The sequence below is a fragment of the Cygnus atratus genome, chromosome Z, assembly GCF_013377495.2.
Source record: "Cygnus atratus isolate AKBS03 ecotype Queensland, Australia chromosome Z, CAtr_DNAZoo_HiC_assembly, whole genome shotgun sequence".
NCBI classification, from domain to species: Eukaryota; Metazoa; Chordata; class Aves; order Anseriformes; family Anatidae; genus Cygnus; species Cygnus atratus.
This window is the reverse complement of record NC_066396.1, coordinates 48,414,234-48,433,634: the sequence shown is the minus strand read 5'-3', so window position 1 is coordinate 48,433,634 and position 19,401 is coordinate 48,414,234. Positions and strand designations below refer to the sequence as shown.

At 35.2% G+C, this 19,401-nt stretch overlaps 1 protein-coding gene across 4 annotated transcripts in view; it reads left to right on the top strand.

The window, feature by feature from the left end:
• The window catches only part of AUH (AU RNA binding methylglutaconyl-CoA hydratase), a 111,102-nt gene extending 92,351 nt beyond the window's left edge, over nt 1-18,751 (top strand). For 3 of the 4 annotated variants that reach the window (XM_050716491.1, XM_035569343.2, XM_035569342.2), the window contains 4 exons: nt 13,368-13,555; nt 15,311-15,361; nt 17,148-17,195; nt 17,853-18,751. In XM_050716491.1, coding sequence (XP_050572448.1) covers nt 13,368-13,555; nt 15,311-15,361; nt 17,148-17,195; nt 17,853-17,930 — 365 coding nt within the window. In that variant the 3' untranslated portion in view covers nt 17,931-18,751. The remainder of the gene's footprint in view (nt 1-13,367; nt 13,556-15,310; nt 15,362-17,147; nt 17,196-17,852) is intronic. The other variant, XM_035569344.2, reaches the window with a different exon arrangement.
• The last annotated feature ends 650 nt before the right edge of the window (nt 18,752-19,401 follow it).

Below are 19,401 nucleotides of genomic sequence, written 5' to 3'. Positions count from 1 at the left end.
AATGTCTTCCTTCACCTCCTGATCATGGTTTATCTTTAGAGAAAATGTTAAATAGTTAACAAAAATGTTATTCTCTATATTTTTATAAATAATATTTTTAAGTTTATAAACAAAATCTGATTGTTGGATGAAACAAGACACTGAGATACTTTTCCTGTGTAGTTTGTAAATCATAATGTGAAATTTGGTTTGTAAATATTGGGAACTTTGTACCTGCTGTAACACAACGTGCTAGGTTCTATGCTTCTGCTGATAGAAAGGCCAGTTTAGCCTGTTACATAGTGATTGCCAGACTTAGACTAGTAATGACTACAGAAGTTACAGAACACTTTCTGATGTATCTCACTTTCCTTGTTCTCAGATATTTGTGTAATGTGTTAAGAGCTAAATGAAAATTTTAAACCTATTTCTTACTGCTAGAACAATTGGTTTGAATTTGAAAATGTTACTGTTTGATCAAAAGAAATACTGGTCTTTGCGTGTGGGGAGCTCTAAGTAAAATCATTAGCTATTACTAAGGGAGAGGAAACAAGTAGAAGGAATGCTTTTATTAGCATATTCAATCTTTTGCTTTCTTGCATGTCAATAAATAAATAAAAGCAGCAAAAAAAAACATTCCGTTATTAATATCACAAGTGGACACTTTCTGTGTTTAGCAGCATTATTATTCAAGAGTTTTGTGGCACAGAAGGTGAAAAATATTAGATTTATGTTTTGTTTCTACTGAATTATTTACTTTAGTATCCTTTTATTAGTATTACTCTCTGATCTATAACATTATTTAAGTCAAATGTATTAAAATAAATTTTTTTTCCTATTCTTAGATAGATCATTTTTGTACAGAGGAAGGGTTAAGAGGAAGAGCAAAGCACGTGTCGTATTGCAAATGGGTTGAGCACTTCCAGAGAGCAAATATTCTCCATGTCGAACCTAATGAAATATTTGAAGTTGTATTCTTGAGTGTCTAGAGTAGCTGAATGGGCATTGGGGGTTGAACTTAAAAAGAGAAAGACCACTATTCATAACGATCAAATCTCTGCTGCAAAGCTAGCATCAGCATTAGGCGTCATTAAATCAAATGGTTAACCATCAAGCAGTATGGAAATCAAAAGGGGCATAAGCCTTGAGCTAAATCCATTAGTTCTGCAGACCTTTGGTGATTTTGATAAGAGGGAGGACTGATTGCCATCGAAGTAAGTTTGGTCCAGACATGAGTTATAAAAAACAAGTTATGAAATAGAGTTTTATGGGTGTCATTCTTTAAATAGATTGGTAATATCCACAATTACAAAGCAGTAAACTAAATGTCTTGTGGAGGGGAGAATCACTCCTCAGTAAACTGCAATTTAAGTAACAAGTTGGAATACACTTCAATAATAATAGAGGTAGAAACACTTAACACAACTGCTCACACAGTTCTATGTAATGAAAATTCATGCACCTGTGGGTACCATTATAAAAGGTGGGGTGAAAAATAATAAGTGAACATTAAAAAAAGATATAAAAGTATAAATAAAACAATTGATTATGCTATAAAGTGATTTCTTCTAGAGGTTTAGTAACTGAATTTAGAATACTCGTAAAAAACAGTCGTGGATCATTTACACTGTAATATATGAAAGAGAATCTTTAGTATTTAAGTATATTATGTGGTTTTCATCGTTGAACTTTAGTAATGGTTTTCTCAGCAAACACTACTAACCCAACTGCTGAACCCTCGGAAAGTATGGGGTAAAGGATGAATGAAATATAATGTCAGTTCTCTGAAATTAAAACACAGTTTACTAATTTACTCTGAAAATGTGGCCCTGTTTTCAGGTGTCACGTGGTTGAAAACTTTGAAGTGAGTAGAGGCTACGTATCATGCCAAGATAATATAAAATAAAGACAAAATCAATTCTATTTATGATCAACATTACATTTGAAGGAAAGGAAAAATGTATCACTCATATAGATATGAATAGTGCAAGTCAGTTTTTAGTTGAATAGTTTACTTATTTTGAGATCCATCATCAGTGAGTAATAATATAGAGTTCAATTATTTTCATTTCATATTCAATTATGACTATATTATGTTAGAAGGCAAAATAGCTTCCAAATTAATAGTTAATTCACTGTATGTCTGATGTTTTTCAGCAATTTTCAGAAGATTCAATGAATGAAATGGTAATTGTGTAGTCTGTCTTAAAAGAACAGCTGCACAAGTTAGTTCACCACAAATAAAGTTGGATAAAATGATTTATGAAGTACTGTTTCCTTAATTATTTCACAGCCTCTCTGGCACTGGAGACTTATCTAAGCCAACTATTACAAATCTCTGAATTTCAGAAATACTAGATTCCTGTCCCTCCTCTACCTCTGTTCTTCATCAGGTATGTTCAGGTTATGACCAAGAGCGACTTTTTCTCCCTTGATTCTCAGACACAGAGGGAAAAAAGAAGTTGTAGGAAAAAATTGTCTCAAAAGGTATTAATCCTTTGCAGCTTTATATTAATGTTTTTTATAGTTTAATGTAATTTGAGATCTAAGAAACCAGTATTAATTGGTGACTGAGTTAATCTGAGTTTTCTCATGACTTACTCTGTGGAAGTTTTGTGAAAATAGGAACAGAGGATGCAGTGTATTTGGCATAGATATGAATGTTTTTAGCAAAAAAACAGAATTCAGTCTTTCAGAGGCTTAGTTTGATGTCATTTTTTAACATTTTGCATCTGAGTGTCAAGAAATAGGAATGACTGTACTGAAATTGAAATTATCTGAACTAAAAGAGGATCAAAGAAGATAGTTTAATTTTGACCTTTTAGCTTAATATACTAATATAATTAATACCTGCCAGAAGGATAGCCATTAGTTAGTTTATTATATATGGAGTGTAATTCTCCTTTTAGCTTTGGACTGTGCAATCCTCATAATAAACTTCTGGGGGTTGTTTTTTTTTTCCAGGTGTTTCTAGAAAAGAGTCAAGGTAGGGGAAGTCCTCATTTGCCTCTTGTCTCAGAAATGTAGTGATGATCTTGCCACAAAAAGAAGAAATTCAAGAGCCTTGCAAAGGGTCACTGGAAACTCCACTTCCAATTATAATCATCTGTTCCAGCTCCTTGCAACTTAGGCTTATTACATATATTCAGTTTCTCAGGGTTTTTACCTTAGAAGAGTTCTTTCCCTCCCAAACCCTCTCTTCCGTTATGTTGCCTTGAGCATCAGCCTATCTGTATTTTAGACTAGCAAAATGTTTATTCTCTGGGGAGCAAGTGGTTGTCTCTTTCCCATCCAGCATGCTTGCGTGAAAACACCATTGCTCTCATAATTAGGAGGAAGAGGAGGAAATGATAAAAAACAATATTGTGAGGAATCATGGCAGTGTTTAGTCTAATAAGCAGGGGGAGGTTGTCTGTGGGATTTGAACCTACCAGCTTGAGATCACAGGTGTTCACCTAGACCTCTGACCTGTTCGAACCAGTAAGGAGTGGATCTACATACCAAAGGGGCTATAAATTACTGACACAAAACAAATAAAAGAGCTGCTTCTCAAGGATATTCCAAATGTACAGTGAAAGTAACATATAAGATCACCATCAAAGTCATGCTGTTGTTTTCATTGTTTTTCTTTAATTTTTGTCATTGCAAACAACAGGGAGATTTGTTTTCCATGAAGTCTCACTGTTATGAAATAGTATGTAGTTTGAGTACAAGCAGCAGACTGGAGAAGGGCAAATTTTTTCTTAGTTAGACATTTTTAGGTGTAGGCAGGACTATTAAAATAATTGAAGGTTCAGTTCGGTGGGTGAACTAAATTACCAATCAAAATCAAGTCATATAAGCAAAATGTTTTGTTTCAGGTTAAATGTAATATTTTTTTCACCAGAAATGATATTTTAGGCTCTTAAAAAAGCAAACTAACAAAGCAAACAAGGAGATAGAGATGCATGAACAAGAAACCAGACGAGAGACTGAGAGAACAGTACAGATTTGTCTCAAATCATATTTAGGTTTTATAAATCAAGAGTGTAAGGGCCATGCTAACAAGTAGCAAGCTTATCCAACTTTTGGTATTTGATCAGATGTCTCCACAGAACACTTACTTTGCTGTGTGGCCTTAAGTTACACATTCATGGGAAGATGTATCCCTGCTTAGTTAGACTTAACAATGGAGATATGATAAAGGCTTTCAATTTCTGAGCTCCGTTTCAGTGGTCCACTTAAAAGAATAAATGCTTCAATGAAGGCTGGCTGGGAAAGGAGCCTCTCAGAGTTTCACCAGTTCTAAGGGTGAAATACATCTCAGGCTTAGGAAAAAAAGGGGAGATAGGGATGTTTATTAAAAATACCACTTTTCTGAGCAAAGAAGGTGATATGGGTTTATGCTTGTTCATCAAATTCCAAGCCTTGCAGGCAAATTGAATCTACAAGGGCTTTCATTCAGCATATTCTCTTTTTCTAAAGATTCCATGATTCTCTGTGGATTTCAAGGGCAAATTGTCCATTATTAAAGGAATTCTAGTTTTGAGTTCCTTGTTGTGCCTTGTTTTCTCTAAAGGGCTTACACAGAAAGAGAGCTTTTGAAGTCTCTTTTGAAGTGTCCAGGCTCCAATAAAATGTTACAAAATTGCTAGGGATTTGGGAGAGCTCTATCATTGAGCAGGTGGATTGTTGCTAAAGAAGGGTCAAAGGATCTCCATGTAAAAGTGCCTTTGAGATATCCGTAACTAGGAGCAGCAACCAGGCTGTAGCTGCAGCTAGAAGCAGAAAGGATTCAGCACCAAGGTCTGCTCACAGCAGAAAGGTCCTACCTGATGTAAACAGCTAGTGAGAGGTAGGTGAGTGATGTTACCCATCTTGTTTATCTTTAGTGTTTGAAGTAAAAAGTCTTAATGACGCTAATTAAAGATACTTTTTTTTTTTAACAGTGGAGTGTTCCCAGCTGCTATCCTAGGTCACTGTGCTGATACAAATTCATTTCTTCATTACATCCTGCATATGTAGCCCCAAATGTCTCTTTTCCTGTAATTTGCAAGTGGGTTGTAAGGAAAGTAAAACTCATATCTAATTTCTTTGATCCTCAAAACTGTAAAGGTCCATGAATTCCGTCTCATCTGTGTGTGATTAGGTGGCAGAAGAATCTAATTAGCACTAGCTTCTCCATATATAGGGAAAGAATTACTGTTGCATACAGCCCTCTTGCATTGCATCCTGTGTGCGGTGAATTCTTTTCTGTATCACTTATGTCACAGCAGCAGGTGAGAGGAATATGAAAGAGCCTTTCTTAATGTAATCCCTCTCATTAGTGTTTTAACAGTCAGATGGCTACAGTCTGGGAATAATCACTTATTTCAGCTCTTTCTTTGTTAATTTCCTGTCAGTTATTGGCTTTTTTTTTCCTTTTTTTTTTTTTTTAATTACAACTTGACTAGAAGTTGTTGGAAGAGTTACATATTTCTATCGAGGAAAAACATCGGAATAATCCCAAACAATGCAATGTTAAAATACTCAGTTTACACTGTTTACACTTACTGGGGTGGATCCACCTGTTGCATGGTAACTGTCATTTAATGTTATTATATATCTTTACAGAAAATTATTTCCAAATTAAAATGATTTTTTTCATGAATTTGGACTGCGAGATTTTTAAAAACTCTCATTTGTAAAACGTTAACAATGTGAATTAAACAAAATAGTATTTATCAGTAAGAAGAGGCACTTTTAAATGTAATACCAGTCATCTATCCTTTTAATGTATTGTTCCTCAAAACAATATGCTAGTCCTATCTACACTCTCTCAGTTCATCCTGAACAGCAATAGATGGGGCCAAGTGTCAGTCAAAAATAGTAAGGAGATATGATTTCCTGATAGAGACATGAACAAATAAACAATTTGAATTTTCTTCCAGTTGATTTCATTTATGTTTCATTTTTAACCTTCAGCCTTTGAATACCTGGTCTTCTATATAGTCTTGAGGATATCTGCTGTTCTCAGTATATAAGTAGAGGCTGAATTGTATTTGTATAGTTAATAACTCAGTTCTCTGAAGAGCCAGTAAAGGATGTTCTTGGCTTTGGAAAAGCAGCATCTATCCCAGCCTGTGTCAGAGGATTCTAGCCTCATATGTTCAGATCTCTCAAACGGCAATTTTTCAGGTGTCAGCTCATAGATTTTAGTGTTTTGATGGCCAGTTTGACACAAGTTACAGTATTTTGGAGACATTGAGCATGAAAACATGAAGCTGAAATCTGAAATCACTAAGAATGTTTGGTGAAAAAAAAAAAGTCTTTTATTGTCTCAAGCTAGGCATGTGAATATTCAAGTGCTCAGAAGTAGCAAAGGGAGAATATCCTATAACATATTCTGAATGCATTCTTATATTTTATGTTGGATTTATTTTAATTTTTAATTCCTAATGGAAGTTGTAATTATTCTTAGAGATAGAATCATAGGATGGTTTGAGTTGGAAGGGACCTTACAGATCATCTAGTTCAAATCCCAGCGGACACCTCCCACTAGACCAGGTTCCACAAACCCCCACTCAACCTGGCCTTGAACACTTCATGAGCTTTACATGGTTCTCCTCTCTCAAGCTTGCCAATGTCCCTCTGGATGGACCAGAGTTTAGAGTGTATCAGCTGCACCATTCATCTTGGTGTCATCCGCAAACTTGCTGAGAGTGTGCTCAATCCCACTGTCCCTGTCACCAACAAAGACATTGAACAGTTCTGATCCCAGTACAGACCCCTGATGGACATAGCTCATCACTGGTCTCTACCTGGACCTTGAGCCATTGAATCCAACTCTCTGGATGCAACCATCCAGATAATTCCATATCCGCTGAGTAGTCTATCCATCAAGTCCATGCCTCACCAGTTTAGAGATAAGGATGTTGTTCGGGGCTGTGTGTAAATCCAGGTAGATGACATCAGTTTCTCTTCCCTTGTTCACCACTGCTGTCAGTCTGTCACTTGGGATTAGACAGCTGAACCAGGTGGTGCTGTGTCCTACTACAGTCTTGGCTTTGGAGTTTTCCCTGGACTCCCATTCTAAGTTGGCACTGATTATTTTTTCCTTAGGACTGCTCAAGCCAACGATTTTGAGAGATGAATAATAATTTCAGAGATAAATTGTGAATAAAATAAGAATTAAGAATAAAACTCTTAAATAAAAGACATTACTTTGGAATTGTTGAAAGCAGGTGTAATATTAGTCAGGATATGAGAAGGTGTAGTGTTAGGAATAGGAGTTGGGTGTAGGAGGTTAGTAGTGCAGTGTATTACTTTGCTATGTGGAAGGATAAAATGGTAGATTTCTATATGGAGAGCATTGAAGTAAGGAAAACATTCAAGTAACTCACCCATAAGTAGTGGAGATTTCGGTTGTAATAGTCTGGTTTTGCTTTGCTTACTGTTTTTTTTTGTGTTTTTTTTTTTTTTTATTTCACTTGTGGCTACTAAATGCTAAAGTAAGGAAGTGTCCCAAATTGGGACTGTGATCTCATTCTAAGTGTAAGTAAGAATAGAATACCACTGTGGTAACCCATTTTTCTGTAATTTGCTTAAGTACTTATGATAGATTTTCTCATGTCATTTTTTTTTATGTCATTATTCTTGAGTAAAATTTTAGCTGCTACAATCAATCCAAAACCGTAAGAGCATGGACTACAAAATTATTTATTTCAAATGCAACTTTAAAAAAAGTTTTTGCCTAATATTACTCATAAAGTCCACATGATTTGTTAAGTATGATCCTACGAAACAGCACTGCTCTAAACCTCCTACCTGTTGTTACAGCTGAGTAATGACTTCATAAACGTGTGGGTGTAATTTTGAAACTGGAAAATGCCTTCTCCTGGGCCATTAATTTCTATCTGCAGCAAGATGAGTTATGTTATAATGTGTATGTACTTTTTAATTTTGCGTAAATGCACTTTCTGTCATTGCGTCTCAAAGGACAGTAAGAACAAGTTTCTATCTGGAGTAAAAGAAAGGCGCATGGCCTTACTGAATGTGTGCTCATTTCTATTGCATTTGTTTATGTTAAAGTAAAATTTAATAACTAGACTAATGGCCTTATGCATTTATCTTTTCTTCCTTAAATAATTCAAGTGAAAACGATAAAGCAGATTGTCAGTGTGTGCATTGCTAAAGCCATGAATCCTGGGAGTCCATGTGGAATAATGCAGATCTGTGCTTGCCAAGCGGTGTTTGGTCTGACAGTGGAGTCTATGCACTGCTAAAGGTCTGGATGTGTAGCAGGATGTCCAACAGTTGTGAGGGAAGTGTGCAGTAAATACCTCACACTAGATGCAGAATCTCTTCTGAAGTGGAGTTCGTTTTATAAAAATAAGGTTCCAGATTCGTTCTTTGATCCATTCATTTCACATATGCAACTGTCTGCTGGGTTACCAATTTCTAATCTTTCCCAATCCACAAGAGGATTACTTTGAAAATAAATCATGTTTTCTAAATTACCCAATGATTTCATCTTACCGTACAAAAGCTGTGATCATTAAACTGCTAGTGAATTCTGAGAGTATATTTATACTTTCTCTCATGAATTGTAAGTGTTCTTACATCTTCAAGCCAAGTACTATGTTCTACTGACTCAAGCTGCCACCTTCAAGTCACCCACGCATGCAGTTTTGATATATTCTAGGCATTTTTCAGATAGGTTTTTAAATAAACCAAACTACAGACGTAAATGAATAAAATAGACTGTGAAAATCAAGAACTGATTTGCAAGTTTGGTTGGCAGCTTTGGAGCTGAGGTTTGCAGCCGCCATGCTGCTGTAGGTAGCAGGTCATCCTTCACCTCCAGTCTCAGGTGCAGTTGTGACTTAGATCGCTGCTGAGCTTTTTTTGGCTTGACTGGCAAAATAAATTCCCACTGGCCCTTGTGGCAGCCTCCTACTAAATCCCTTTTGGCTACAGCTTCTGGCCTCAATCATCACAGACCCCGACACAACTCCCGAGTCAATCTCAGGCCACTGTCTTGGGCATACTTCATCCAGGTCTCCACTCTTTTTCCAAACAACTACTTACATGGCCAGACAGGAGAGAGGCCTCGCCTACTGCTTGCTTTTTGTCAATTCGGTGCGTTTTTGTTGTCACAGAGATAACATTTTGTTTCTTTTTATCTCCATGCTGTTTTCACTCGGTCCTACATCTTTGTTGATGTCCTTCCTGGTCTAAGTTGTTTTCAGTTGTTAGTTACTTAGTTTATGCCAGTTACAGGCTCTTCATGTTTTCTTTTATGAAAGGATTTGGGATGTCTGATCCCATAAGGATTTATTCCCGGATTTAAGTGAGCTGAAACTTTTGTGTCTTTGCAGGATCAAGGCCTGATCTGGTAAATAATCTGTTGGAAAATTGGTGTTAAAGATTGTTTTGACAGCTTTCAGAATGTTTGTATTTTGAAAATTGCTTTATTTAGCAATGGATGTCAGGTACTTTAAAACATTTGTTAGACGTACTTTTTACATACAAGATACATGACTGAAAAGTATTACATTAAAACAGTCTTTTTAGCCATGTTTATGGGCTCTATACTTATTGTCAAGGATTGGATGTTGTTAACAGCAGGCTTCTGCATTCCCATATTCCGTTCTTCTTCCATATCTTTCAATGGAATGGAAAAAAGTCTACTCCTCACAGCTTTCTGTGAAAGAACCACAATGATGCCTACAAGATGTTTTTGGCTGAATTGGGTAATTAGAAAGTTTGTGGCTGATGGACTTTGATTTCACTATTGATTATTAATAAAACACTAGAATTGTACAGTAGTTAAAAAGAGAAAGCTAGATACTGGTACAGTTAAATCAATCCAATGCAAATCAAAGAAAGTTTGCGGTGAAAAGAATAGGATAGAAAGAATCATTTTACTTGACTTAATAAACAAGAATATTACTAAATTGAAGTTTGGATTTTTTTTTTTTGTCAGAACAGGATTTCATCCAATATATTTTGACAGAGCCTTGAGCTATGAGAAACTACTGATTGTAGATCTTCTCTGCCAGAATGATGAATCTATTTCCAGTAAGCTAGTTGCTTCATCTTGTTGGATATACACTTGGGAATTTATCACGTAATTCCCTTAATCCAAACCAGTTGTGTACGTATTTTGTAATTGCTGAATTACTGTCAGTAAATAAATACTCATACAAAATCAACTGGTTGTTAAGAAAAAATAAGGCATGCAAAAAGTACATTTAACAATATTCATACCAGTGCTTAGGAGTCTTGTATTCAATGTGTCTTTTCACACAAACTGGAGTGTCATCTAAAACTGGTGTTTACATTTATTACAACGTTGAATATATACTACCTTAGATAAGAATTCATTTACATTGCAACTGTATGTCAAATACGCTTTTTAACACACTGCATAATACCAGATCACTGGTCCTTGAAATAAGATGTCCTTAAGTTTGTGAAAAAGAAACAGCTATTCTTCCATCAAATATTGCTCTACATTTAGATGAAATGCCTTGGTTAAGTAATGTCTTTGAAGACTGGGTGTTACTTCCTTTAGCTCTGATTGTAGTTGGCAGGCATTATATGTTCTTTGTGTGTTACCAAAACACAACATCCATCTGCAGCATACTCTGTATTTTCTTCATAAATGGACATAACTTATGTGTATTTTGGTGTGTTGTTTGTAATTGATTGTCTTACTGCTTTTGTGTACGCATATATCTTATTGCTACTACTGAATATGTATGATTGATGCGTTGAACTGTTGGCTTGTATTCTGTGAATATTAATCAAAGAACGTGCTCCTCTCCTTAATGGCTTTGCTGTGTGGGAGGCAGCCAAACAACATAGACTATAGTCTGTTGTTCTTTTTTTTTTTTTTCTTTTTGCTCTTTAATCATTATTGTGTAAGACACTGGCAAGAACACTTTTTTTTTTTTCATCTATAAACACTATTTCATGCTTAAACATATCCATTGCTTGGTCAAAGTTATGAAATATTATTGCACAATTAAATTTTGTTTTCAACATTTCCTGGTAGAAGCAGTAATAGAAGAAATAAAGCAGTAAAGGAAGGAGAGATATTTAAGCAGAAAAAAATATGAGGCATAGTGAACAAAGAAGGCGCAGAAGATATGGAATAAGTAGATTCAGTTTCTTATGGTTTCAGGTCTTATGATTTGGACGCATAGTTTTCTTTAATCAAAAGCCAAACTTGATACATTTCTGGATTTTATTACTATGGTGCAAGGGATAATTTATGAAAAAAACTGTTCTTAAAGAGAGAGTAGACATCTGCAGTGTTCTGATGTATACGTAAATGCGTATGAGGATAGACATTGATTAGGGTATGACAGCTTCTTTGGGTGAGAAATGAAAAGACATGTTCAGTAAGAAAAAAATGCCAGTAAATGTTTCTGTGTGGAAGCGGTGGTACAGCTTGGTATCATAAGCAGCAAGCTTCTTGAAAACACATCTCATATTTTTATGGCATATAGATGGGATTTAAATGTTTATAGCTAGAGTTTAAGTCATTCTCTGTGAATCTCACCAGTTAGGCAGCCAAGACTAATAGGCTTCAGGGTTTTGTAGTATTTGAAAAAGGAGTTGTTTTTTTATTTTATTGTTTTGTTTTGTTTTTTCTTTTCCCTGTCATAAATATATTCTAGAATGGGGCCTTTCTTTAAATTCTTATTCTTCAGTTCTTCTGGTGGGTGCTGTTAGCAAAATTTTCCTGCTAGCACTATCACCTGCTTAACTGAACTAGCAGAACTTCCAAACATGAGTTCATTTTTCTGTTGCCTGTCATCCTTGTCCATGATGATGGTCTTAACTAGTCATACCAGAATGGTAGGTCTGTAGAAAGTTCCCAGTGTTTGGTGTTTGTATTTGCTAATGTTACTGTTCTGCAAATTTTATAACTATTTTGAGTGTAACAATTTTTATTATTATTTTTTTAATTCCTTCAACTTCAGCCTGGAAAAGATAGGTCAGTTTTTTGTTATATATGATGATTTTGTAATATTCTAGAAGACATAAGACAGAAATCCCCCAAACCTTAATTTTTGTATGATGTAATGTGTTCAAAGGGAGGTCTGTTTTTATGGAAAGGAATACAGTAGTACTGAAGCTTGTGATTCGTAAGAAATAATAATTTCTGAAAGCTGAATCATGGAATCACAATAAGATTTTGTTTATGTCCAGTCAGATCATGTCTCAGAAACATATTTAAAGTATTTTCAGGAAGCATCAGTAAGAGAATTTAATGGTTTCAAAAAAGTACAGGCTTAGTCTACAATTAGCTAGTGGAAATTAATGTTTTATATTAGTTGAACACGCATTTGTCCAGTGTTTTACCAGCTGTCTTTGAACATCTGTAAATATTTCTCTTGCATATATACATACATTTGTAATTTAATATATTAACATGCTCTTGCAGAAATAGCTCTATTTGGAAAGAAATTTTTACTTTCAGACTGCCTGTCTCAATGGAATATTTGTTTCAGATCCGTGTCAAAACAGTACCTTGTATAGTTTCAAAATACCTTCTCCTGGATGAAGGCCATTTTTACTCTTCTTAGTTCATACAAATATCTGCTTCTGTGGTTTCAATCTATGTCTTCAGTTCTGATAATGGTTATACTCACATTATCATTGTCTATCAATTTTAGAAAGCTAATTCTTCATATAACCAAGCAATCTATCTTCACATGTCTGGTTAATGCAGTTACTACTTTTTGACCTCAAAATCTACCAAAATTTTTTGATCATAGTAAGAGAAGCTAAGTAATGTTAGGTGCCTTTTTCCACTGGCCTGCATCCATCATTGCTCTTTTCTAATTTTTGTAATCAGGCTTTAGATTTCAACAGTAAGACAAATGTAAGGAGAGGCAAGGCCATGACTTTTTAAAGACCTTGTCTTTAGTTCATGTTAGGTAGAAATTTTTCCTGTCCCTAATACATGCAAAGTTTAGCATTGGCTACAGTCTTGTTCTGTTTCTTGGAGTATATATTTTTCTTGAGTGTAGTTCTTCAGAAATGTTCATAAGATGGTAATATAATGTAAATATACAGATTGTTAAAAAGAAGCAAAATGCTTAGATATGGTCAGCATTTGGCTGATTTTGAGTAAGGTAACCTGCTTGCAGTCAAACAGAATTTCTATTACTATTAGCTCTTTTCAGCTATTTTCACGTCTTTCTAAGAAACAGAACAATTGATTTGATTTTAGATTTAGTTTCAAAATTGAAAAAGACACTTTGGAGTGTCTTTGTATGATAATGTAATTTCTATATCTTCATAGAAATATTTATGGAATTGAAAATATTTGAACTGAATAAGGCATCTACATTTGTGGGATAAAGGAATGTGAAACTAATACTTGCATTTTCTCTTTTTCCAAATTTTAGGGGGGACACAGAGATTACCCCGCACAATTGGAGTATCTTTGGCTAAAGAACTAATCTTCTCTGCACGCATTGTAGATGGTGAGGAAGCAAAATCAATAGGATTGATTAGCCATGTGGTAGAACAGAATGAAGCAGGGGATGCCGCATACAGAAGAGCACTAGCTCTGGCAAGAGAATTTTTACCTCAGGTATAACTAATTATTTTGCTTTCAGTTGTCACCAAATATTAAGTCTGAAAAAGACTCAGCTGTATTCTGGTTATAACTGCCATGAAGTTATGTATTTACAAGTCATGGTAGTTATGTGGAGAGCAATGAAAAATTTTTTTCATGGATCAAGTGGTAAATATTTCCCAGTAAAGCAAATAAGCTCTGTCAATCCATGTATCATCATGCTGTGGTCTGTGTTTGCATTGTGTATTTTGGTTTTCACATGTTAAACACTAAAAAATGGTGTAAGGGTTGTTTTTTTGTTTGTTTTTTCTTTTTTTTTGGTAAATCAGTTGTCTCAGTAGGTTATTCTGTTGCTGTTGAACACTTCGAAAGAGATACAAAAAAGTCCTTATGAAAGTGAATGTATTTCAGCATAACTCTTGTTTTGAAAAAACAAAGCTAAATGTAATATCAGTGTTAAAGCAAAACCCATTTACTACTGGAAAGTGATCCGTTTGCTTTCTGTCCTTTATGTATAAGTTTGATGAAAGAATCATGCTCTTGTATCATTTATTCAACATGACATCTTATCTCCATCTTTTACTAAAAGACTTGAAATGGGATTTGCTGAATTTCTGTGCTTTAGAACCTAAACAATTTAGTAAGAAATTTAATTATGACCCTTACAGGAGTCTTTGTGTTAGCTGATTGCTACCTGTTCCCTTACTGGCATAGAGTGCAGGCTGTTTGTTCAGAGAAGAAATGTGAGTTTGGAGATCATCAAACTTGTTTTTTAACTGAAGTGTCCCAGGTAGCAAATTCATAGGTGGTAGCATTAAAGAAAATGAGTAAACCACTGTATCAGATCACAAGTTTAGCAGCAAAATCTTTGCATTCAAAATAGGAAATGGATTAAATGAGATGCTTAAAATGACTGTTTGTGTTTTGAAAACCCTCATAGAAAGACAAACATGAAAAATATACTAAAGCTTTTAGCATACAGTGGTTCTGGAAGGCTGATTTGTAGTTAGAGCTTTGCAGTGGAACCAGTTCAAAAGCATATGGAAAGCTCTGAGGTCCTGTCAACTCATGCAAGTGCAATGCCATGTCACCACCGAAGGGACTGCATTTGGCTTTTCCCAAAGCAGTAGGCCACTTCTTTAAAGCAGTCTCTTACCGTTCAGAAGCTGATGCTAATGATAGGCATAGGACTGAGATGATTCCCAAAGATGCCTCCTTGTGGAGGACCGAGGTGGAACTCCTTCTGTTTGCTACTGAACTCAGTGGCTCATGGAGGAGTGTCATCACCTGACCACCGCAGGCTTTGCAGTAACACATTTTAGGTTTGAAGCTGTATTGATCCATTTGAATTTGGTTTCGTATCTTTTTATGTATCTCCATTGAGTGATAATAGGGACATAATTAGATTGATCTATAAAGTCCTATAATGGTGCCCCGTTATGGTGGTCATTCTGAGCCTCGTTTTGAAAGGAATTGAGCAATCTTGACAAAAGTGGATATGCTCAGCACCTTTGAAACAGAAACGCAAAACGCTGTTTTCAGTTCTCTATTCTGAAAACGATATGCTTCTTTCATTTTTTCTCAACGTTGAAAATATCATTTTGTTAGAATATAGCTACTGTAGATATATAACCTGACCTGTTTTGTATCTGTTTAATACACGTTCAAAGTCTAAAGGGTCCCAGTATAAGAACATTGATGTGCTGACTCTTTACTGCATAATCTTTTAGAATTTAATGATATGTAAATAAGCCTTGTCTTTCATTTCAGGGACCAGTAGCAATGAGAGTTGCAAAGCTGGCCATCAATCAGGGAATGGAGGTAAGGATCTGTACTTCCCATAAAAATAAGTCAGGCTGGCAACAGGTTTACCATGGTGATTTATTTTTTTTTTCTTTCTAGAACTGTGTTTAGTTTCTCAGTGTTTTAAAGTCTTTAAAAGTCTATTTGGTCAAAACCTTTTTGAAGATTAACTGCATTTTTTTTATGTCTATGTTTTTTGATGTTTTTTGAGTTCATACTGTTGAGACTAGGAATGATGTTGATTTCCATAACAAGGTGTAGCAATCCTACATCTGTCTAGGTGTAATGCACTCTGCTAGTTACTAATAGGAGAAAATAAGCATACACTGCTATGAACAAGTTATATTGCAAATGCTGGACAGAAGAACATCACCAAAGTCATACTCTGTGAAGTCTATCAAGGCTTTCAGTGTTTAGTAATTAATAAAGGCCAAAAGGCATGCTATTTTTTTTAATAGTTTAATAGAGGCTAGTGTTAAAATTATATCTGGAATCCAATTTCATATTTGGTTCTGATTACCATTTTCTGATTTCACGGCTTCCCTTGGTAATCTATCCTGTTGCTTATCTTCTCTTGACAATCTACTTGTGGTGCATAGCCACAGCCTTTTCGCTAGCCTTTTGGAGAGTTGGTAATTCTGCTGCAGCTGACACTTTAGAAAGGCAGAGAGATACTGGTGAGAAAATCATTTCAGTCACTTCAGCAGAACAGTCATTTCAGCTGTTGTTGTAGTTTAGCCCAGCAGGCAGCTAAGCACCACACAGCCATTCACTCACTCCCCTCCAGTGGGATGGGGGAGAGAATCAGAAAAATGATAAAACTCACGGGTTGAGATAAAGACAGTTTAATAGGACAGAAAAGGAAGAGAAAATACACTACTACTACTATATACACGAAACAAGTGATGCACAATGCAATTGTTCTGACCAGTAATTTTATCATATCATAAGCCAGTGTTACACAGTACGGCAAAATGATAACCTCAAACCAGCCCCCAGAGGTGACAAACAGCACAACAGGGAGCATAGACCGCAAGTAAGGTGTTACACAGCACAACTCTGAGAACAAGCACTGCAGCCCCAAGAGAAAAAAAATCAACATTTTGGATGCCTCTGGCCAGTTGGGGTCTGTCCCCTTCCAGCTCTTCATGCACCCCCAGCCTCCTCGCTGGCAGGGCAGTGTGAGGAGCTGAAAACTCCTCGGCTCAGTGTAATCACTGCTCTGCAGCAAGCAAAACCAGTGTGTTACCAGCATTATTCTCATCCTAAATCCAAAACACAGCATCATAGCAGCTACTATAAGGAAAATCAACTCTATCTCAGCTAAAACCAGGACAGCTTTTCAGACCAACTCACAAAATTGGGTGATGGTGCAGGTTTGCCACTGGCCTCATTTACTTTTTTAAATCCATTTAAAATTGAGTCCATGTTTACTTTATAGTATGGTATTATTTTCTTACAGATTTTTTTGAATATATTTATTTCAGAACAAATTTTAAATAATCATGCAGTAAATCTTTTCCCTTGTAGTAGTTGAAATGATTACAAATGTGCAGTGAAGAACATACATTGTTTTGACAGTGTATTACCTACTAATTGTATCACCAAATACGGAAACTGTTACAGAAACACTAATCACTCTCACCACATGGCAGAGAGGTATTTGTCTGTTAATGTACTATAGAAGAACTTTAAAGTAAACTGTTTTAGTATTTGGCATATCGAAACACAGCTAGCTGTCAGAAATAATGTATATGAAATGTACAAAAATATGCTTTTTAAAATGTTGAATTCTTTTTCTCAGGTCGACTTAGTAACAGGCTTAGCAATCGAAGAAGCTTGTTATGCTCAGGTATGTAACCATGATTAAATAAAAAAATGTAGAAAAGAGGCTTTGCTGGAGCATGTTGTGAGGCACATGCAGAAATACAAGTAGAAATTGCTTTATGGTTCCTTCTACAAATATTTTGTCAATGGATCTAGGCCTTCCTTCTACATACTCTGTTTCTATAAGGAATTTAAGGAATGAGGTGTAGGACACTACATGAAGCACTGCCAGCCTTATACCTCATCGGTCATACACTGCTATGCACCTAGTCCAAGAACTGCTTTGCTATTGTTTTCTTTTGGTTTAGCATAAAATAACATATAGGACACTTCACAAGCACATGCAGCTTAATAGTATGTGTGCTAACCAGGTAACAAACAGAAAATCAAAAACAGAATAACAACAACAAACACGTCAAAACCCCAAAACAAACCCTACAGAGATTCATTCTCACTCTCATCTATTCAGAGAAAAGATACTCCTTCTTCTCCTAAACTTTTTCTCAGCCTCCTTTTGTGCCTGTGAAATGACTGGTACTTTCACATATCTGACTGTATGTTGCACTTTTCATTTTGCTGTTATGTTTTATGTTATATTAAAGAATGGGGATATGTACAAAAATATTTTTGTTGGTATTGTTTTTTGTATCAATAATGAAATGTTACATATTACCCTTTGCAGACTATTCCAACCAAGGATAGAATTGAAGGTCTTCTTGCATTTAAAGAGAAAAGACCTCCTCGCTACAAGGGAGAATAAAAGAAGCTGATGCCTTTAAACTACAATGGGGTATATGTACAGATATGAGGACCATTAAGGTGCACTTTGCATCTGAGCCTAGAATATCACAACCACCAAAGTAAAAGCAAATCATACTGATGTTACAACATTTTCAATGTGTCCATACTTGTACGGGGCCCAGATAGAAATGTGTGTCCATTCATGCTCATTACAGTTTCTGAAGGCCGATCTATGTACTGGCAAGGTCACAATTTCATGCAGCATTTTTAAAATTTCATATGTATGAAATTTACCATTCCACAATTAAAAAGCTCTATAAATCCTTTAAATAGGCAAAATCTATATGTGATGTTAAGTATAAATTTGCTGTATCATTTTATCAAAATAAAAGTGACTTCTGAACACCAAAAAAAAGAAATTGCACCAAATATGCATTTAAATGATTCTGTATACCAGTAAAAATACATTTGAGAATTCTACCTGCATATGTACATTATAAATAAAGTTAAGGAAGATTAAAAGGATTATTGTTTGGTAAATATTAAGCTTTATTTGTCTGAATTACACTATTCTAAGTAAAATGAAAGTAACTTTGAGAATAGCACATAATGGTGTCCTTTTGATGAAGTCATTCTTATTATATTCATTTAATTGTATTAAATTAAGACATCTTAGAGGCCAGCCTTTAATAATACATTCTTGTGTGTTACACTTGGCTTTGTCTTGCATTCTTCCAAAATGCCATCTGATCAGTACTGTCCGCTGTTATGGAATTTTATTTCACTTGCCCTGGTTATTTTAAATCTGTAATGATTGTATTAAAATATTTTGTGCAGGGATGTGTCTAATGTGCTGTTAAAGAAACTAGAATTTTCTTCATCCCCAGAATGTCCTTTTTGCAGGGTCTAAATAATGTATATTTATATGCAACAGGGATGATAATGAAATGTTCTTTATTCTGTGGTGGCCTCAGGATTCTTTTCATATTTTGAAAGAGAAATCCAGTAGGTTATAAGGTGAGAATGCTGTTGTGATTCGTATTGTATATTTGATGTAGTTGTGCCATATACAACAAATGCTTGAAAACAACCTCTTAGAAATTATTTTTGTTAACTTGACTGGAAAATAAACATGCCTTAGCAGTCAGAGGCTATCTTTTACATGAAAACAAATTTCTTTGTATTTGGTTACCATCGGCTTATGAAACTTTTGCATGCTCTGCTGTTTCTGCAACATTAACTATGGTCAGTGTCCATATCTATGATGATAAAGCAGCTATTGAACATGAAATGACAGGAACTCATTTAAATTCATATTTAGACATATCATTACATGTAAATTGATTATAACTGGTAGAGCACACACTTTGTTGACTGGTAAACTTGCTGAGTTGATCATTTCATGCATGATAATTTGCAAATAAAGTACCGGTGCTTGTTTTGATAGTCATATAAAGCCTAGAGGGTCATTTTCTCCTGTTTTTGAAATG